The 22,170-nt window shown below is 31.8% G+C and overlaps 3 protein-coding genes across 3 annotated transcripts; all 3 read right to left on the bottom strand.

The window, feature by feature from the left end:
- Window positions 1-11,242, bottom strand: LOC133203145 (receptor-type tyrosine-protein phosphatase epsilon-like). The gene is made up of 17 exons (XM_061338990.1): window positions 11,158-11,242; window positions 10,762-11,054; window positions 10,485-10,572; window positions 9,125-9,192; window positions 8,884-8,920; window positions 8,469-8,566; window positions 8,153-8,281; window positions 6,784-6,932; window positions 6,513-6,648; window positions 5,564-5,710; window positions 4,812-4,905; window positions 4,468-4,541; window positions 4,102-4,236; window positions 2,782-2,898; window positions 2,499-2,644; window positions 1,701-1,836; window positions 1-182 (listed from the first exon to the last, which is right to left on the bottom strand). The coding sequence occupies exons 1-17, from the start codon at window positions 11,240-11,242 to the stop codon at window positions 105-107; spliced, it is 2,010 nt and encodes a 669-aa protein (XP_061194974.1). The 3' UTR covers window positions 1-104.
- Window positions 11,243-11,367: 125 nt separating this feature from the next.
- LOC133203146 (multiple epidermal growth factor-like domains protein 11) lies at window positions 11,368-13,630 on the bottom strand. The gene is made up of 5 exons (XM_061338991.1): window positions 13,507-13,630; window positions 13,229-13,369; window positions 12,441-12,578; window positions 11,818-11,921; window positions 11,368-11,505 (listed from the first exon to the last, which is right to left on the bottom strand). Exons 1-5 carry the CDS (start codon window positions 13,628-13,630, stop codon window positions 11,368-11,370), a joined length of 645 nt encoding a protein of 214 aa, XP_061194975.1.
- A 227-nt stretch (window positions 13,631-13,857) lies between these two features.
- LOC133203147 (multiple epidermal growth factor-like domains protein 10) lies at window positions 13,858-21,172 on the bottom strand. Its single transcript, XM_061338992.1, has 7 exons — window positions 21,160-21,172; window positions 18,152-18,400; window positions 17,078-17,332; window positions 14,928-15,062; window positions 14,510-14,647; window positions 14,060-14,188; window positions 13,858-13,865 (listed from the first exon to the last, which is right to left on the bottom strand). Exons 1-7 carry the CDS (start codon window positions 21,170-21,172, stop codon window positions 13,858-13,860), a joined length of 927 nt encoding a protein of 308 aa, XP_061194976.1.
- Between the last annotated feature and the right edge of the window lie 998 nt (window positions 21,173-22,170).

A 22,170-nucleotide genomic window follows, 5' to 3' on the forward strand; every position in this document is an offset into this window, starting at 1 on the left:
ACTCATGATGACAAAAGCAGTTATTATTATTATTATCACTATTACATTTACAGTCGATAACAATAAAATAGTATGTCTATGTCTTTAAATAGTAAACTACACATTCATTGGTTAGAATATATGTTTTCAGTGCCTCTCTGTATGTGGTCATTCACAGCCTTGATGACCAATCTGTATTCTTCCTGAAAACAAACACGTTTAAATACTCAATTGTAAACAAAAATATTTTGGTGTTTTTCACATATTGGCTGTTGTGTTCGCAGCACTATTTAGGTTACTATGAAGAGATCAAAGGAATATAGATATGTACAAATAGATATCTGTTGAACTGAATTTATTTTTGTAAAGCTATTATATTATCATATGACTTAAATATTAACTGAAAAGGTATAATATATCCAACTTTGTATTGAATTTGGTTGGGTCACGTCATTTGACAGTCACGTAATAAATGCATATAATGTGTACTGTATGGAGGTCACAAAAAAAGTTCAATATCGAAAGCGCATACCCTTGTTAAAATTTAGGATCAAAGCAATAAATTGTTCTATAATCTTGTTGATTCTGAAAAGTGCTATTGCTTTAAAGAGAATTCACATTTTATTAGTTAAATTTGGCTCAAGTTGAAATATACATGTATATGACCTTTACCAAGTATTTTATGTATCTATTAAATGATTCTTCTGATTTCAGGAAAGCAGCAACACTTTAAAATTGAGGAAAATATCCATTATGTGCATTAAGAAAATGATCAAGACCTACTGAGTGTATGCATGTACCCTTGCAAAAAAACGCTTTAATGTGCTACCTCGATGTTAAACATGTAATTGCAGTACACATCAACACGGTAATATTTGTTCAATACATTGTCTCGATAGATATTAAATAATGGCACTAAACATAAGTTTTACACTGGTGTATATGGCCTATTTTACATCTATAAATTATATTCTGATAATGATAAAATGAATTTTTTGCTGTGAAAAAAAGAATTATTGATAATTGATAATCCTCTCATTGCACATAAAATCCGTAAAAATACCATGATAATGCCAAGTCAACATTGCATTTCGATCTTTGACTTGTTTATACATTACTGTGTGGAATTAAAATGAATGGAATAGTAAGTTTTAATTTCGATGTAGCTCACTAATCAGTATAAAGTCGCAAATTATTTCCTTTTCTGTGATTTTGAGGGATCGCATTTTTTGTGATGTTGCAGTAGATATATCTTGTATAAACAGGGTTCCGCCCCCTTTTTGCATACTAAACATTGGTGCATCATTTTCAAAGTCATCAGCGTTTGCTTTCTGAATTGATATTGATTTATATGACTTCTAAATATTGATTCATCCGAAATAATTCTTAGAAATTTTTTACAGGATAAATGTAAATATCATTTTTTAAAAACATAATTGTAATAAATTGGTCCAAACACAATAAAATGATTTTTAAATTTCTGCTTTAAGGATAAGTTCACAATTAATATGTTCGAAAAAAAAGGAAAATGTGTTTTTATCTCATCTTATAAATAAAATTCTATTTCAAAATTGCAAACTAATTGACAATCATATGCTAACGATTTACAAGTGTTCTGCCTTTGTACTACTTCGTGCGTGTATATAAATCGAACACATGTATTTCACGTTAATTTTCATTGCTTATGTAAGAAAATACACGATACTTTCATTATGACTTACTAGACTGGAACAGAATTCAGGTCTCCGAACTTGCAGTTGTCTGACAGAAGTAAAAACATCCAAGTTTCCATCCATATTAATTTGTTGGATCACATTATGAACTGCACAAAACGCACCGCAAAGTGAAGCACCGTCACTAGAAGACAAGCAACATTCTACTTAAAAAAAGATAGCTCAACAATTTATATATATATATATAAAATACTAAATCTTCTATGTTAATGAAAATGCGTGTTACTGTATAGATTGAATTAAGGAAAAAAATGAGCTTGCTTTCATTTACTTAGCACTGAAAATCATACATTATACATTTACTGACTGGCTTCGAGGGCAACATGAGTTTTGTAGGACCCAAGAACCAAACCTGATGCCGTCAGGCCGAAGGCAAACAGTTTGGTTCGAGGGGTCGACAAAACGCACTTTTCACGAAAACACAGTCAATAAATGTTTTGTTATACCTTTTATTTATTTATTTTATTATCATTTTTCTTTTTGACATACATGTAAATCGAACACCAACGAATGCAAATGAGATTTAGCCGACCCCGCTCAATATGTGACGTAAGCGGTCGAACGTCTCATTTACAGGTCCAATATCTCACTCCGCGGACAAACATTTATTGTGTTATGCTCGCTCAGTAAAACATTGGAAATATTAGACTTTTATTAGTATTGATTTATATAGGAACAAAAAAAAAAAAAAAAAAGATTTCTCATTAAAATTTCTCAACAGCTGGATAGAATTGCGTTAACAAAGTCCATTTGTATAATTATATATTTGTATAATAAATAACATACCTGCTGACAACAATGACAGGATTTTCTTTCTTCACACTAACAGCAACAGAAACCAGACTACGAAGCATAGATGTATCCAGAGGAGTTCCGGATACTTTGATGATGTTCCTTGGCTCTACAACTGTCACTGAATGAGACTTCTTACTCTACAGAAAAAAAAAATAATTTTACGTTTACTTCTATTTCTTTTCTTGAAAATTCAAATTTTGAACAAATCAAATTTAAAAAAAGAAACGAAAAAAAAATGAAACGGTAAAAAAAAAAAAAAAACATGTTAAATTACATTTTTCTTCCGGATGTAAATGATAGAGCTGCTGACGTCAGTTTCCGTTCTTGATTGTAATTGGATACTGAATGGAGAGATTGTGGAGGAGGATTGACCAGGAAACCACACCTGACTCTACAGAAAAAAAAGAATTTTTTTTTTTTATATATAAACATAGAAATGGCACTGACTGTACAATTATTATATACTTGATTATTTATAGATTTTCACTTTTTTTTAATTTTGTATTTAGCCCCATTTATTTATTTATTTTTGGTCTGGTTTCGTTTGGAACGGGAACATTTTTTTCATATATGTAATGAAGCCTAAAACATGTAGAAAACAGACCTATACTAATCACTAATCAAATCATTTGCTTATTAAAGGTCAATAATTAAGAAATGTACTCTTCAGTTGAAGTATTATACTTTTATGCAATAGTGTGACCTCCTGTGATTTAAATGGGGTACAGACAGACAAACCTGCAAATTTTAATCATGTTGGCGGAGGCATAAATTCCAGTACCTAAGGTTTCAGCTATATATAGAGATTATTTAGAGACCGAAACGGCTCTGTGTCGAAGATACACATTTTGGGTGAACAGAGACTTATCACTAGTCCCCAACCCCATTTTTAAAATCTACAGTAGAGAATCTGTCCGGTTCTAAAAATTATTTGAGATCCAATTGAATCAAAATTAGTACCTCCCACTTTTAGCTTTGCAATATCTGCAGGGTTCTTCGGACAAGGTAAGATTAAGTAAGATTTGTTTTGACAAAGAGGTATTTCTTGTAGTTTTAAAACACGAAAACAGTAATGTTAAAACAGTAGAAAGTTGACTTTAATGAGTTTGAAAAAAAAATCAATTAAGGGATGATGCAACCGGGAACCATAAGCTTTTCCTTTTGAAGGGGACTAAAAATAAGCTTTGCACGGATAACAAACAGGTTTTCAGGAATTTAATTAACACAGCTTTAACTGTTTTTTTTTCCTTTTCGAAGGAATCGAGATAAATTCCGAGCGAGTGTTTTTTTTTTTTTAAAGTTATTGAGAAACTTGACATTTTAATTCAGTTTAATCCTAACTGTATAATTAAAAAAAAGTCAATCGTTACTATTAAAAGTGTTTTTGATATTATAAATCAAATTTATTTTTAGACTTATCATCTGTATTCTGATAAAGGAATGGTTGACTAACACCACACGATATATAGGGCTATTACAGAACGGAAAATACCCTGTGTACAGTGGTCCAATTTTGTATTACTAACACAGAACTGCAAACTTAAAGGAGAAATGCCACGATTGTGTCACAATTAACACTTCAAAATGTACATACCGATTCAATTTCATTTAGTGGATCCATACAGATAACAGTGTCAGATTCATAATCATTTAGCAGCCGCAGGAAGTCAACAGCGTCCTCTGTTGATGGATACTGCGTCACTATAAACGCTCTACTGTTGGTGAATGACTAGGGAAAATTCATAAAAATAATGTTTTTTTTCTTCTTAAATGATGAGAATAGAAGAAATAAAACAAACTTGATCATGCAAAATTTGATGATTTATTGGAAAAAACGAAATCTTTTTCCTCAGCCTATTAGTGTATATATCACAATTAATTTTGTCTGTAAACATTCTCAAGTTGAACAAAATAAAATAAGTAATGAATATGTTCTATAAAGTGGGTTATCATTTCTTACCGGTACGTATATGGCATTAATAAAACTTCCTCGATTTGGGACTGTGGTTGAAAGATGAACACTGTATTTATCCACTATTCCAGAAAGAAATGAACAAAATATTATTTGACCTCCAAAAAAAAAAAAACATGATGTGGATTTTCAAGCTTGTTTTTTCAATGAATATTGTTTACTGAGAATTTTACTTTTGTTTATATGTAAAACGCTATTGAAATGTACATTATATAGAATTACACAGTGTACATAATTTTTTTTTCAAAAACAGGTGGTAGAGTCTGGGTGTTTTTTTTTTTTTTTTTCTAAACAAAGAGATTCAGATTAAACATGGGAAAATAAATACTTACAAGGCAATGCACCTTTGAAATGTTCATCCTTACACATTTTTTTGGCAAACTTAAAGTCAGTGTCGGTGTATACAGGTCTTATTTTCATCAAGAGCTTAATACGCAAAGAAATGATAATAATTATTAGCATGTAAACGATAAAACACGAAATTCGATCTTTCATGAATTAAAAAATATCATTCAAAAAAGGTAAGGTTATGTATGAGGTTATCAATTAAGTTGAAAATGCGCAGGAAAGAAACTAAAAACCTAAATATTTGATATAACACATCTCCACTCGATCTAAAAAAGAACAGCTGAATTTGAGAAAAAAAAAAAAATACGCATAATGGTTTTTCACCAGGATTTTAAAGAATGCCTAAAACTACTTGTATTTTGTTTAAAGTGTACAAAAGGAAGCTGGATTGTAATCTTTAAGGACAGAACTAAATTAGGATGATTATCTTCATATCTGTGTATCAGATGACCTGTATTTTATCTATTGAAAAAAAAATATCCTAAGTATTTGTCATACTAAATATTGTTTCTAACACCCATACACGCTAAAATTTATTGATCATTCCAGATGAAAACTTTTCTTGCTGCAAAATCATAATCGACAATACATTTTAACCATATTTTAACCATATATTAATACTACATGTTTCAGGGAAATAGATGTTTTCTCCGTGTGCTTTCCATAGCCATTTCTTCTCACATGATTCTGTGTCAGATCAATTTATTCATTGGTCACTTTATTATCATTTTTTTACCTGAAATTCTTTTCGTAATGTACTTTGATTGGCTGGTTCATCAGTAATCATGGGCCCGGCTTTTTTTGTAAAGTCTTCGATGGTGCTGATGTTAACCGGCGACTTAAATATTTCATTCAACGCAAGAAAAATCACCATGTACTGTTCCTGATTTGAAGGGAAAAAATTAATTTGATAAAAGTGGATTGATATAAAATAAGGAATCTCTCTTCTCTTCTTGGAATTAAAGAAAAAACGAAAAGGAAGAAACATATGTCCTCACAGTTGAACCTTGGTTTGAAATGTTTTGTAACTGGCGTTGGAATTTATTACACCTATGGGACAGAAATTCGTTTCATATTTTCAGGGGTTCGAATACGACTGAATATGTCAAAAACGATGTTGCATGTTGAATAAGTGATATAAAATTAATATGGAAATTTAATATACTATTTTTTTTCCTTATTACAATATCTTTAATTTTCCCTTCGTCGTTTTCTTTTCGTACTGGAGTGCCATAGGCGTGAAATAATAATTTAACGGTCGAAACGTCACGGTGTAGCAATTGAAAACGAAGTTTAACAGCAATATATTTGGAGAATTTTTTTTCAATCTTAATCTCTATCAGGATGATTTATTTACTCTATCTTAAAACTCACCAGGGCGTTTTTTTTTTTTACATCACTCTTCCTGAGGGGAAGGCAAATCGAGTTTTACCACACATGTGATATTCTTTTACACCGTGACAAAATATCATTTTGAATTTCTTCCATATAGTGACAAAAATGTTACTTTTATTCAATAAATGTAGCAGTGATTAACTGTTCAAATTTTAGCAAAATATTCAAATAAAGTCAATGAATCAATTAATGAAATCAATATTTAAACAAACGTTCACATAAACAAAAAAATAGAGACAAAAATAAAGATTCCACTGTATATTATGTGTTAAGAAGAAAAAAAAACATACGTAGGTTTGCACCATGTTCATTCTGTTTTCCCTCATTTTCTTTACATACTCGGCTACGTTGACTTTCTTTCTCTTTCGCCCTTTTCGTTCCAAAGTGTCCAACGCTATATATGTCCCCGTTCTTCCTATCCCCGCACTGTAATGATGATAAAAGAAATAACACAGTGACTTATGATTAGGTCCAAAACATCGAAATATGCTGAGATATTTCTTTAAGTGACATCAAGTCGATATCCACTATTACCACTAAACTGTATTTGCAAAAATGTACCTGCAATGAACAATTGTTGGGGAGTTATTCTGATTGGTTCCTGTTCTCGTGACGTGATCAAGGAAGACAATAAGAAAAAGGGGATCAGGGGTTCCATGGTCTGGCCAAGCTGTATAATGGTACTGAGTCACCGTTCGTGACTCCTTTGACTGAAGTAATGAATGAGATGAGATTGTTTTTTGAAAAAAAGGGGGAAAAATACAAAAAGAGATTGATAAATTGATTGCAACATTAAGTAAAAACCCGAAAAAATAAGAATATTTGTCACCGTTAACTATGTAAATTCTGATATTTATTTATGTTCGCAGCACTGTTAAGGCTTACTTCGAAGAAATCAACAGAATATAAACGTGCATAAATACATACCTTTTTAAAATGAATTTTAATTTTGTAAAGGTACTATATTATCTTATGACTTTAACATTCTTTGAAATAACATTGTATATCCCGTTCTGTACTGAATTTGGTTTGGTCACGTTATTTGATAGTCACGTGATAAATGCATATAATGTGTACTGTATGTAGGTCACAAACAAATTTCAATATCGCAAGGGCATACCCTAGTTAAAATTAAAAATTAAAGTAATATATTGTTTCTACATAACTTGTAGTTTATGGAAAGTGCTGCTGCTTCAAATAGAATTCGCATTTTATTAGTTTAAATTTCAAGTTATCTTGTTAATGTCGAAATATGTGTGACCTTTACCAAGTATTTTATGTATTTATTAAGTTATGCTATCGATTTCAAGAAAGCAGCAGCACTTTTCAAGTTAAGGAATATGTCCATTATGTGTATTCAAAAAGTGGTCAAGATCTATTAAGTGTATGCCCTTGCGAAAAGGCGATTTAATGAGGCACCTCGGCGTGAAAGATGCACACCCTGTAGACAAAAACACGGTAGAATTAATTCAATACATTCTCTTGATATTTTTAAAATAATGACACTAAACAAACGTTTCAGATCTGTATTAATAATCTACCTAAGATTTTCAAATAATATTCTGTTTAATAATAAAATGCATTTTTCACTGTGAAAAAATTACATGATCCGCCTCTCACTGCACATAAAATGCGTCAAACTTTACCATGATGACGTCATGTCAACAAGTGCATTGCGATCAGTGACTTGTTTATATCTTGTTGTGCGGGATTTAACTAGCGACAAAAATGAATGCAGTGGTAAGTTTTGATGTAGTTCATTACTCTTATGTAGCTTAGATTCGCAAATTATTTCACTTTCTGTTATTGTGAGGAATCGCTATATTTGTGTGATGTCACAGTAAACTTTTCCCGTATAAATTAGGCCCCGCCCCCTTTATGCAGCCTTAACAGAGCTGCGTTGACCTTTGAGTTTTCTGTTTAAGCTTACCTCATTGTGCCTAGCAGTCATCTTTCGAACAATGTAGAAGGCATACTCTTTTTCCTCTGTCAATTTTACCGACACAGTGTCGTAATTACGGCTCTTATTTACATCTGGCCAATATTGATGACATTTGACCTAACAAAAAAGTATGAATACAACATTAAAATACTTCTGGCTTTGCTTTGACACACGTGTTGCTTTATTATGATCTCATTGGAATCTTGACTGACACGAAATAGAAAAGAATTAAGGAGTAAAGCAAATATCTTTTGGCTTTAAAATATATATGAGAGACCTCAGACTTCTTACAAAGTATACATACCTTAGTTCCTTCTTTCAGATTTGTCAACATGACAATAGAAAATACATTTTCTTGCCAAATCATTTCCCAAAAATCGTCCAGTGTATTCTGCTTAGGTCCTACACGAGAAATAAAAACAAAAGCAACAACTGCAACAATTGCGTGAAAAAAAATATTCCTTTAATGGAGGAGGATCCAATTCAATGCACATTGATGCTCTATAATTGTCCAATATTTACTCAAAATTATTCTGTAACTTTAATTCAATTGTTTTAATAACATCTGTTTGAGCTTTATCTGGAACAAAACAAAAAAATACCCCCCCCCCAAAAAAAAAAATAAATAAATAAATAAATAAACAAAAAAAAAAAACACCCCAAAAATGATTAAATTTAAAACTGATAAATATAACATGTGACTTTTGAAGCATATGTACCTTGTGCTGCGATATACTCTCTTTCTCTATCTGCACCCTATAAAATACGAATCAAATGTTATACATGTCTTTGAAAGGCACAGACAACGGATTATGAAAATGGTTTTTAAAGGGAAGATTTTGACTCAGAAAAAATATATAGATTCGTTCATTGAAAGGGAGTTTATTCGTAAAATTCTATCATTGGTATTATATCATATCACTATTGAAACCTAACTGTATAAGTGGCAGATGTGGTTACCTCAATATAGTTTGCATTGATGTAGTCGGATCCTGATTCTGTTCTCAATATAACTCTGGAATGGTCATCTATAATGAAGGAAAGAGTTACATCAGTATTCTAATATCGTTTGTAACTATAAGAAAAAAAAAAAAGATATCTATATCACTTCAAACAGGTTTAGACTTCAAACATCCATAGGTTCGAAGACCGACAGCAAGGCCAAAACCCCAAAAGATTTATGTGTCAGTTACACTATGAGGTTACAGTTTACATATATCATGTCCAAAAAAAATCATCTATATCGTATTCTTTCGAATATGTTTCTTATCAGTTTTGAATTGCTATGTAGGATCAAAAAGATTAAATTGCTTATACCCTGTGCACAATTCAGCATAAACTTGATAGAATACTACATGGCTAGAGTGTTTGCATAAAGTACTGTAGCTATGCGTTTGCACAGAAATCCAAATTTTCTTTTCTTGTATATAATCGGTAATTGTTGATCACCCTATTAAAATGAACAACAAATTTCAAGGGTCCAGCTTTGAAGGGGCTATTGGATGTTCTATTCACAGCAACTGCACGCCCGTTAGTCTACTTTTCGATTTTTTTTCTCTTTCTTATGATTTTTGCATTCGTTTTACTCTGTATCTATTTATTTGTTTAATGATGAAATCATAACGCTTACTCTTCTTTGGATGGTTATTTTTTTCTTTTTAATAGGCCTCATATTCTGCTCACACGAGCCTCAAACAGCCGCTTAAACGACATTTGCCAAAATATTGCTTTGGTATTCTTTTATTAATCACTGGTCGTCTGCTAGAATTATCTCGTGATTTGTGACTGAGTTATTAATTATATAACATCATTAGAAACATTATATTATAAAAAAAACAAAACAAAAAAACAAAACAAACTTGTAAGCAAGTTTAAAAATTAGTGGCATTTGCGCTTGTGATTACTTTTCATTTTTTATCTTCTAGTGTGTGACAGCTACTTGATACTTTGATGGATTGATTGATTGATTTTTGTTTTACGTCCTATTCAAGAATTTTTCACTCATATAGGGACGTCACGTTATTCCAAAAAAAGGGCTTAAAATTTAGACTTTTACTCGGCACTCAGCGTTATTTAGCTGTAAGGGTTTTCTATCGTGCCAACGCCTGAATTGAAAGGGGCCCTCGGTTTTTAAAATCTCACCCGAAAGATTCGAAAGACCTGCAATTTTCACTTCACAGTGCCAAGCGCTTTGCGAAGGAACGGTTGCTATCTATTCTTTATCGACATAGGGCAGTCGCGGCCGTGATTCGAACACACGTTCTTCCGATCACATAGCGGGCGCTCTACCGACTCAGCTACCGTGATGGTAGATACTTACATGGAAATGTGGTTTTGTATCGGTTTTTAACCATATTCTCCTCTTTCTTTCCAGCGTCACATTGGTATAGTTCCCCGTAAGGTAATGTCTGCGGTGAATAGAAATCACACCGTTCATACACAACAACTAAATTCATATATAAATTGTAAATGATAATTTATAATGGCAATGAATGGTGTAAAATTTAAGATATTTTGAAGGTTGTGATTTTTTTTAATCCTGATCAACTTTATCATAAGTAATTATTATTCAACAAACATTCCCCTTTCATGCTTACAGCATATTCTCTCTGAAACCCGTCGTCCTTATCCTTTCTTTTTTCAGCTATAACAGATTCTAACTGATTTAGAGGTATATCTCGAATTGTCGTTTCGTTTGCGTAAAAGTCTCCATAAGGATTTTCCGAGTGAATCAACTCATCTTCATCGACATCAGCAACATCACTTTTCGTCTTGTGTTTGGAATTTTTGCGATTTCCACTATCTCTGTGTTTACTTCTTTGGTGTTTGGTTGAGGACTGGGATTTTGAATCAGTAACAGTAACATCTGCCTCATTAGCACCTTCTATGGCTGAAATTAGACAGAAGACTTCATGGTCTTGTTTTATCGTGAAAAATATACAGAAAGCAAAAGCGGAAAGAATATAGAATTTTGTAAGAATATAGACACTTACAAAATTTAGGTCTTTGAATTTGACCTCTCCTACTTTCCTGTAGACTGCGCCTGCAGTTTGAAAAAAAGTTAAAATTCAAAAACATAGAGGTCTATGATTTTAGATTTTTTTTTATTTAAATATTTCTCATTCCTGCACATGACAAAATATTCTCGTTCTTTTAAATTAAAGAATGCAATAGATAGATAACATATTTTATAAATTCAGGTATTAAACAAATGGAATAAATAAAAATAACCCTTTTAAGACCAGAATCAAAATTGCTACAGCGATGCAGGCAAACACAAGTCCAGAGATCCCTCCGATGACTGAACCAAAGGCACTAATTACATAAGTATCTGTGGTGCGCTGCAAAATTTGTTTAATACATTTATACAATCCTAAACAGTTATTAAAAGAATATTATAAATACATCTTTTTTTTTCCTTTTTTTCTTCTCCATGTACAGAGAAAAAATATACTTTAAGAGGGGACCAAAGTCTATAGTTCTGATCCATTTTATGTAGATGTATAAATTGCATTTTTTAGTAGATGAAATATACAAGTACCTTTTAACTTCTCTTTCTATTCTATCAAATATCCAGCAAAAAAAAAAAAAAAAGAAAAAAAAAGATAAATAAATCTAAATTCCAGCATAACTTGAGAGAAAAAACATATTACCTTTATCATTGGACAATATCCTGTGACAGGGTCACACGTATTATTTATACAACTGTTGCTACAGTTATCCAAGCAGTCAAATCCATAAGTGTCCGAACTACAACCTGAAAATATTACCATAAGAATTAAAGAGTTAAGACCTGATGAGATAACATGGGTAGCTTCGTCGAAGACCATTTGATGAACTTTTAACTAGTTTCCCAATATTCAACTTTTTTTATAACCACAGATAAATATACATGTGTATTGCATATATCAACTACTTTTGCCCACTGAAAGACACTTTTGTTAAAACAATAGCTGACCAACTTTAATTTCTGAACTGCACATTGCTTTAAGAATCTAAAAGAAATGCTTGAAATTGCATCGATATATATTTCACTTCTAAATTTCCCTCCAATTTTCTAGTTTTCATGCATTTACAAAAGGTATATTTTCATCAAATAATATGTGAGTGTGTCAATGACTTTTCAGATTGTAGATACAGCAAACGACAATTAAATGACAAAAATGATGATCCGACAAAAATTGATATTTGGGAGGAAAAAAAATGTCACAATCAATATTTTTGCGTAATTTGAAAAAGAAAATCAATGAAAGTTATATCAGGAGGATATGCTTACGCTTAGTGCAGTTAATTTCTTTGAATCCTTTTGCGCATCCATTCAGGCAGCTACCATTGATGTGATGGCATTTTGATGCGCCTCGACAAAAGCCACACGAGTGACTACAGTTCAATCCATACATACTACCTGCGCATTCTAATTTAAAAAAAGACACAGTTCATATAATCTCTAGAACATTTTCTTTTTTTTCTTTTCATTTTCTTATTGTGTTAACATTATCATTTCCATTTAGCATCTTAACAATAACGCAAACATATAAAAATTGTAAGTTGCTTATCTGTGCATTTCAAATTCTAGAAACTTTTTTTTTTATCTTTAATGACATCTGTATATCTAACCCATTATTGCTTACTTGATCTAGGACATATCTGAAATTAAACTCATTAAATAAATTTCTACAGTAAGGGATAACAATATGCTCGTAAAATCTGGAACAAAGGAAGATCTGATAATATATACAGATATGCTACAACATTATTGATAGCCTTGGTCCCTATCGTCTAATTTCTTATGGAACATTTTTTTATATAGATTCTCATGTTTTATTGTATTCCTAGTCCTAATTGTCTAGAGATTAAAATAATAATCGAACTAATAGTTATAAATACATCAGGGATATTTTAACATCCAATGCAAACCAAATGCAGCAATTGTCATGGCAATTCTCGCATCTAGTTGAAATGTTTTGATTAACACGAAACACATCAAAACTATCCTGTACATAGTTTCAAGTCTTTTGCGAGGATGAATGCAAACCATGGGGAAAAGTTCGAATACATAATTACTGTCAATGCAATGAAGTCCTTCCCAACCAGGCTGGCATCCTCCTTCGCATTCGCCTGTTGTTTTCATGCATCTATTGGGTACCCCACAGTTGACGTTACAGTTCTGGTTACACTTATTGCCAAAAGTTCCAGTAGAACATTCTGTGAAAAAATAGAGTGCATTTTGATCATTTTATTTTTTTTTTATTCTGAAGCAATGTTTAGAGGAAAGTTTAAAAGAAATTTTAGCATCAGAACAACTGATATTAATTTAGATGAATATTAACGTTTAAGCTAACCAATTTTACAAAGTTCTCCTTTATATCCAGCATCACATCCTTCTGAACATGACCCATTGATGTGATGACATTGTATGTAATTAAGACATGATCCACATCTCGCAGTACAATTCTGTCCATACATCCTTCCATCACAAGCTAAAGGTAAATATATATATATATATATATATATATATATATATATATATATATATATATATATATATATATATATATATATATATATATATATATATATATATATATATATATATATATATATATATTTGTTACCTTTATAAAATGTTCGTGCGAGTTTTAAGTAGTTTCAGATTCAGATGCAGATGTTCATTTTTTTTTTCGAGATTTTTGTCAAAAACCTAGCATACGAAATAAAAAAAAGATGGTACAATTTGAATGATACCTTCTATTACTCTAACGATATCATATCCCAACAAAACACCCAGTGAATCATCTTTTCTTTTTTTATTCAACCAAATTGCATTTACTTGGAAATAATAAGAAAAATGAAAGAATAGTTTTAAACATCTGTAATATTGATAAAAAGACATACCCTCATTGCAAGTTGCTCCTTTCCAACCTACGTGACATGGAGACGTACATTGACCTGTAAATCGGTCACATTTATCACAGTTTCGACATCTATCAGAACAATTCTTGCCATGCCAACCGACAGGACAGGCTGAGAAAAATCAGAGATTAAACTAAACATGATATTCTGTTATACTCTTACATGTATATATGCTGTAAACGTTTAGGCAGATCGCGATCCCTTAATATGGATTTTGTTTTGTTTGTTATCATTGAAATAAATATGGATTGGAGTGAAATAGAGTATCAAAAACAAAAATCGAAGTTTATCTATTTATTGGAATTTGTTTTCTAGAAATTATGAAAAAATATTACATGAATTAATTGACCTAGGTAAAGGATATATATCATTCAGGGTTTTTTTTTTAATTGGCCATAAAGGTTTGTACTAATAAAAAATGATCGAACTTACGTGTTTTGCATTTATTTCCATAAACCCCAAAGTCACATCCATTTGCGCATCTACCGTTGATATGATGACATGTCATCCCATCGCTACAATTACCACATTTTTTCTTGCAAGCTTCTCCATAGGATTTATAACTACAGTCTGACGTAACAAAATTTACATTTATTTTGACACATTCATATTGCCTTTCATCCACATTCAGGTTATGGACAATTGAAATGATGAATCATCGTCTAAAAATATCACTCTTCTTTTTCCCATGAGACAACCTATAACCTCTCAGCTTTTAGAAATTTATATACATTATAAACCATACAAAATTCTGATTTTTAAGAATCTTCAATATTTACATCAGTATCCTAAGATATGAAATATCATTTGAATTGATGGTTTCAAATGTGACTTGATTCTGTTTACTTACGCAATTCACACTGATGTCCCTGGTACCCAGGTTTACACCCCTGACAAGCACCTGTCTTTATATGACAATAACGACAGTCTGTATCTGGACAGGGTAAGGAACAGGTACGTCCATAGTACCCTGTTTTATTGCAACCTACAATTAGCAATGATGACCTTTATATACAGGTTTACATCCCTGAGAAGCAACTGTTTCTATGTGACAATAACGACAGTTTGTGTCAGGACAGGGGAAGGAACAAGTTGGTCCATAATAACCTGTTGCAGTACAACCTTAAAAAATACAATGAAATTTACAGTGAACACGATGGATCTTTACCACATATAACTGCGTGTATTTGAATATGATGTATTGCTTAATCTGCTGATGATCGTTTTTGGCTCCACCTTGGTCAGGGGTAATGATTTGAACAAAAACAAAAACCATCACTTCATGGGGTAGTTATAAATGTATGATTATTTAGGCAATAAAATGCTTTCTTTGGTCTTTAATGTGAAAGATATTTTCTTTCTGCAATAGCTGCGACATTAATTCTTCTACTAAAACAGACATCGCTTTGATTATAAATGTGTCTGTTCTATAGATATGTACATCACTGTATACTTCAGTGATTGAATAGCCACTGAAAAAAGATCTACACAAGATGCTTGCTTAGAGGAGTTAAAGTCTTGAATATGTTCAGCGGATGCAAAAATATATCGAATTTGCAATTCATCCTTTTTAAAAAGATGTTGAAATAAAAGCCCCTGGTCAAACTCTCTATGGTGACATTACAATAAGTGCATTGTTTTGTTTTAGGGTGTATTCTGATGTCCAAAAAATAACCAAAAGAATGTGAAGAACATTATACAAATATAGCCTTTTAATGAGGCCAGTACTTACATTTATAGACCTTAGAGAAAGCATATCAACCGAGCACAAAATTCGAGGTTTAATATACTTATCACAACAAAAATTGCATAAAAAAAGAAAATTATGGAATTTATAAATCCAGGGAGAAAAGTACCAACTATATTAAGGTTTAGCCGATAGCGCAAGATAAAAATAGAAGAAAACCTGCTTGGCAGGAGTGGAGTATAAACTTTTCACAGCTGATAAAAAGTTCCATGTGGTTTACTATTTGTTTGTAGGTTAAGAACTTGTTTATATAAGGTGATGATTAAGTCAAGAATGAGGGTTTAACCAAACAAAGAAGTTGATGCGAGGTATCAGAGGTCATGCATCTGTATACTTTATCCATAAGGAATAAAAAGTCAAGATTATGCAAAAGGTACACTAAAAATTTTAAAGTGCAATAAAAGATTAAAAGAAGATTTGAGGACGGATCATGTCAGTTTAAATTCAGAGCAAAATTAAAAGTCATTAGGGTAAATTTTGAAGAAATACTCAAATACGCAGGGCATGTACGGGGGTATAAATGTAGCGCAGTGAGACACATCAAGCCGGTGGTCTGCTGGATTTTGTCTCTTTCTGGTTGCATTTGTAAAGGTAAGATATTTTTGTAGACGCGCGATTTTTGTAAAATGGGTAACTTTTTTTTTCAGATGGCCCAATGTATTTACAGGATAATATATTTTATAATCTAATAGTAATGTTTCTTATTTATTATAATGTTAATTGTATTGGTTATCGTTGTATCTTTAGTAATTGCAAATTTTTAGAATTATTTGTTAATTTAAGAAAGGGTGGTCTGCTGGATTTTGTCTCTTTCTGGTTGCATTTATACAGGTGGGGTAACAGCTAGGGCCACTCCCCATAACCTGTGATGGACAGGAAGAAACTAAATCCTAGGAAGAGCCAGTAGATTCAAACCGGAGCGTCATTTTGAGAAATAAAGGACCATCAATAACCTAACTAACTTGGGTCAATCTGGTCAAGACCAGGGGATTGAAGTAATTGTTTCCCTGTATATATTTAAGAAATACTTCTCAAAGATAATTTCCCATATCTTCAAAGTTTGCATTTCACCTTCTTCTGAGATCCCACTTTTAAAACTAAATTTTATTAATGTCATTGCAGTTGGTTTCCAATTTATTGGCCCGGTAGTTCTTATTTAGACCCCAGCTATTCATTTAGTATCTTTTTATGTTTAGACATGCCACTTTACTGGAACATATGCGAATTTCCCAGCAACCAAAATTAAAACATACCGTAGACTTCTACTTCACACAGTTCATTATGTGCATCCTTAGAAAACTGTCCAGCATTTGATGAATCCTGAGGTCTTTTGTTGAAATATATAACATATTGACCGTGTACAGGGCAGGGTATGTTGGCCACCGCTGGTATTGTGGATCTGGTGTAGTTCGTGTCGTGGAAACATAGATGTCCATCTTCAGTGTTTGTTGTGTTAGACACATAAATATAAAATCCTAGAAATCTGGCAGTGTAGCCATTAGAAGCATCTAAAATGAGATTTAATAAAAAATCTATAGCCGAGGAGAAGTCAAGAAAATACTTTCTATCATCAAGTGAAATATATTCGAAATGATTATTTTTGTATGTTCCCTAACAGAAGTTTGAGAACGTTTGTGTGCCTTACATGTTCATCAATTTTGTATCATTTTAAACACATAAAAAGATCATTTTGAATACTTCTTTAAGTTTTGAGATACCGGCAACAAAGCACTGGTAAAAACATGAATTATACCTTCACTGCTGTGTAAACATTATTAACACATGTTGAGGTTTCACTTGTTAAACAATGGGCATGTTGTATGGGCCCACCTGTGAAGGTACATGTACATATTGTCGTTGTGTACATATTGTCTTCAGCGAGAATATGTACCTTCCTTCACTGCACATTTTGTCGTCCATCGGTAAATATTTTCGCTGGTAACCATATGTACCGAGACGAGTCTTTTTTTCCTCCTGTATAATGCACGACAAAATGTACATCGCGCATTTGTACATTCTGTCACCGGCGACAATCTGTACTGTGAATATTTGCAAATTTTGTCGCCGATGTATTGTGTTGAAGAATATTTACTATGGTCGTGATGAGAGAGAGAGAGAGAGAGAGAGAGAGAGAGAGAGAGAGAGAGAGAGTGAGAGAGAGATTGCCACACAGTGATTAATTAAAATCATTGAACCATTCGGTTTTTTTTACATTGTGTTTGCAGTATAACGTTTGCACAACTGATCCGTCTACAAGGATAAAAGTAGCAAGAAAAATACTTGATGTGATAACAAAAGATTAAACAAGAGAAATTTAATATACTTACTCCATGGTGCATTGTCTGTCCTGTAATATATTCTTATATCGTGGATGCTGTGGATGGATGTCAAATCAACCCACCAGGTTGCAGTTCTCTGACGGACATGTGATATAACACACTGTCCTCCAAAGGCTGAGAAATTCGTTTTCAAACCATCAACAGCATTGCTGGAATGAAATGTAGCCTCTCCATATTTTTTATCGTTACTGACGTACACGTTTGATTGGTGTGTGGGTTTATTCAAAGCTATATTTTCTGAAAAAAAAAGATATTTAAAAAAATGTCCCAGATGCTATTAAATAAATAACAATCATTGATAACAGAATGCTTAAAAACTATATACGAAGGTTTGCTAGAAAAGTTCGCGGGTAAGTTCTATTGTGAGCGCGCTATATGCATGAAATAAGGAAATCTCTGCAAGGTAAAAATTATACGTACAGTACCGACCAGACACAACCTAACAGAAAGCGAAGCCAGAGCCCCGGGTTCGCTCTCTGGGTTCGCTTCGGGTTCGCTTGCGGTCCGCTAGTGCTGGCCCCGAGCGAACCCGGAGCGCACCCGTAGCGAACCCGCAGCGAACCCAGAGCGGACCCAGGGCGAACGCTGAAAGCGAACCCCAAATTCAGTAGCGGTCCCAGAAAGCGAACGCGCGTTCGGTGTTGCGTAACAGAGCTGTCAATCAGTATTAGCGATTAACTCATCAGCGCGTCGACCAATCAACATGCAGAACAGGTGTGTCAATCAGGATAAGTGATAATAAAATGCGTTGACCATCAGCGCATCGATCAGTCAACATGCCAGTTTGTAATCTAAACATTGTACAAGCAAAGCGTGTCAATGTACAGTGTAAAATATTATTGATATGATTTTTAAACATGATTTTACATCTATATATTTTAATTCTTCAGACAACATGCAATATTTACACATCTATTTTCATTATTTTTCTTTTATTTTTAAAATCTATTAATACATTATATATTTTTATTATCCAGGTAGCATGTTACATGTATAGTTACATATTTATTTTCTTTATATTTTTAAAATCCATTAATATATAAATATACATTGCGTAAATTTATCAGACAATAAGTACTTTAATTCATAATAGAAAAAAAAGAAGATAATAATGGTTATAACAATTGTTACTAAAAAAAAAAAGAATTAAAAAACTGGTCTTCGATAAATTATAGAGTTTTATTATGTCAAAATACAGTATAAGAACATGTACGTGCTTTAATTTAATTATTTTTTATTTATTATTTCAATTTACATGCACGTTTTAATTTATCCAGATCAACATCGAAATTATCGATTTTAATAACTGATCATGAAAAAAAAAATTAAATGTACATTGTACAGTATAAATGTGCATTATGTCAATACATAAAATCTCATTTTCTTTAATTGCATTGTACTATGATATATATATATATATATATATATATATATATATATATATATATATATATATATATATATATATATATATATATATATATATATATATATTAAACAAATATAAAGAGAAAACACAAGAATCCTCCGTAAAGCTTTAGCGCTTTCATTAAAAATCTTCAGAAGCTTTACATGTAAAGCTTCTGAAGATTTTTAATGAAAGCGCTAAAGCTTTACGGAGGATTCTTGTGTTTTCTTTTTATATTTGTTTAATATTGTAATCCGATTACTGAGACTTTATTTCAATTTTGGAGATATATATATATATATATATATATATATATATATATATATATATATATATATATATATATATATATATATATATATATATATATATATATATATATATATATGTGTGTGTGTGTGTGTGTGTGTGTGTGTGTGTGTGTGTGTGTGTGTGTATATTTTTTTTTAATTAATCTCTTACCAAAGTTTAATAAATAGCTTGATTTAAATACATGTATATAGGGAAAGATTATTTTGTCAATTCTAATTATCCTACATGTAGACCTTACACTGTGTGTTTTTGAATTTTTGTAACTACTTGCAAGTCACTCCAAAAAAAAAAAAAAAAAAAAAAAGCAAAAATGCTTATCACTTTCCTTCGCGTCGATATATATATACAGGTTTACATGTTCACGAACCTCTTACATGTACTACATGTAATTTTCGAAATACTTTATATGGATATAGAAGAAAAATACTAGATGGGTACGTTTTGTACTTGTGCATGAAAAGTACACGTAATTCCAACATTAGTAAATTGAACTTGCAAAGATACCTTAAGGTCAAGATCTAGTAAATGAAAGGTGCCTACAGATTTCTCAATTTTGAGAAATAAATTCTTTTAATTATGCTTTATAACTTTAGCTTGGTCAAATAAGATGTTTCGGGGCATACGAAAAATCATATTTTGAACTGTCATTTTCAATGAAAAATTAAGAAAACCAGACATGAATACGGGAGTTTTTTCCATATCAGACAAAGGAAATGTATCCACATTGCTTACAGTCTCTTAGAAAACGATAATTTGTATGTTCTTGGCCTCTTCTTTAAAATAATATTAAATTGAAAATAGGTATCGGGGTTACTTTTCACATGATTTCAAAATGAATTCCATGAAAATACTTCATTTTCTACATAATTCTATTAGAGCCGTAAAGTACGGGAAAAAGAAAATTAAAATTGATTATGACGTCATAATGGATCTAGCACCAAAAAGTTAGTCTAAAGTCATTTACTAGATCTTGACCTTAATACGAAAACGGACATATATTTTTTCATTACATACACTGTAGGCACCTGTATTTGAACTTTGTAATTGTCATAATTATTTAATTATAACACTTTAATAATTATATTTTCAAAGGGAAGCCAAGGTCATCACGTGTCGATAATCACTCACCTGCTTCGAAGATTTTGCGGGTGCTAAGAGCAATTGCGGTGGGTTTTTTTAATTGACACTTGCTAGCTGGATGTATACTGTCTCCATGGTCACGGTATACCTGAGTATATACTCCCCCTACATTCGATGCCCCTTAAGTTACATGTACCTCGTCTGGCCATGTTATCAATGAGAGATTCAATTATTGTTCTTATTTTTTTTTTTTTTTTTTTTTTTTGATTTTTGAATTTGGAAACGTCATACATGTAGTTCTTTGGTACGTTGCATGAAGAGTACATGTTCATGTAATTTGCTGCCACCTGAATGCTGAAAATCAATAAAATAGCTTTACGAGAGAGAAAGAGAGAGAGAGAGAGAAAGAGAGAGAGAGAGAGAGAGAGAGAACACTGTATATTATTTGAAATTAAAATCGCTACAACCGGTCCATTGAAAACAATTCCAGCACGGAGAGGGGGGGGGGGGGGGGGGGGGCTCATCGAAATGAAACAATTAAAAAAAAATCGGACGTTATTATCTTTATTTCATCTACTTAATCTTGCGAGTTTACAGTTATTGAATTTTTGTTTTGTTTGTTTTCTTTCTTGTTTCTATTTATTTTTAAACATTTAGAATTTTGTTTGTTAACCTGCCCCTCCAGTATGTACAGTATGTAGTGGGGCGTAGGGGGGGGGGGGGAGAGAGAGATCATGAACCAGTAAGGAACACAAACTATTCAAATGATCATTTACAACATCTATTTGAAAACAACTTAAAAAAAAAATATATTCTTATCAGTGGACCAGTTATTAGTTTTTTAAGTGTTTTTTTTTTTCTTTTTGTTTGTTTTGGTTTTTTGATTGTTGTTGTTGTTTTTTTTTTTTATATATAAGTTTTCCGTTAAACTCGCCTTATAAAACAATGATTTATAGCATGGAAGTAAATTATAAATGATCTGTAAAACGAAACTCAAGTTACACTGTGTGAGAATTTTTAGTGATTATCACGACCTACATATGCATGTAATGGACGACAACCTAGCTTAAATGTAAACTGCTTGATATGAAAACTTACCATTTTACGTGTACAGTATAACTCAGCTATTTCATAGATAGGTTCATAATTCAGTTGTTTGTCTTTCAAACATTTAAATTACGATTTAGCAATTGCAATTACAATTGGA

The sequence above is a fragment of the Saccostrea echinata genome, unplaced genomic scaffold (assembly GCF_033153115.1).
Source record: "Saccostrea echinata isolate AGI-Se365-2 ecotype Australia unplaced genomic scaffold, CSIRO_AGI_Sech_v1 ptg000048l, whole genome shotgun sequence".
Lineage (NCBI taxonomy): Eukaryota > Metazoa > Mollusca > Bivalvia > Ostreida > Ostreidae > Saccostrea > Saccostrea echinata.

What these genes read in the sequence shown, in the direction of transcription:
- LOC133203146 (XM_061338991.1), bottom strand. Translation starts at nt 13,630, where the DNA reads ATGTATGGACAGAATTGTACTGCGAGATGTGGATCATGTCTTAATTAC. An exon ending in AGGAGAACTTTGTAAAATTG is followed by an intron (nt 13,370 to 13,506) that starts GTTAGCTTAAAC and finishes ATTTTTTCACAG; the next exon opens with AATGTTCTACTGGAACTTTT. An exon ending in GATATTGTCCAATGATAAAG is followed by an intron (nt 11,506 to 11,817) that starts GTAATATGTTTT and finishes CAAATTTTGCAG; the next exon opens with CGCACCACAGATACTTATGT.
- LOC133203147 (XM_061338992.1), bottom strand. An exon ending in GGGACATCAGTGTGAATTGC is followed by an intron (nt 14,648 to 14,927) that starts GTAAGTAAACAG and finishes TTGTTACGTCAG; the next exon opens with ACTGTAGTTATAAATCCTAT. An exon ending in TGGAAATAAATGCAAAACAC is followed by an intron (nt 14,189 to 14,509) that starts GTAAGTTCGATC and finishes GATTTTTCTCAG; the next exon opens with CCTGTCCTGTCGGTTGGCAT.
- LOC133203145 (XM_061338990.1), bottom strand. Translation starts at nt 11,242, where the DNA reads ATGTTTTTGAATTTTAACTTTTTTTCAAACTGCAGGCGCAGTCTACAG. An exon ending in CATTACGAAAAGAATTTCAG is followed by an intron (nt 4,906 to 5,563) that starts GTAAAAAAATGA and finishes TTGCGTATTAAG; the next exon opens with CTCTTGATGAAAATAAGACC. An exon ending in TTTACATCCGGAAGAAAAAT is followed by an intron (nt 2,645 to 2,781) that starts GTAATTTAACAT and finishes TTTTTTCTGTAG; the next exon opens with AGTAAGAAGTCTCATTCAGT.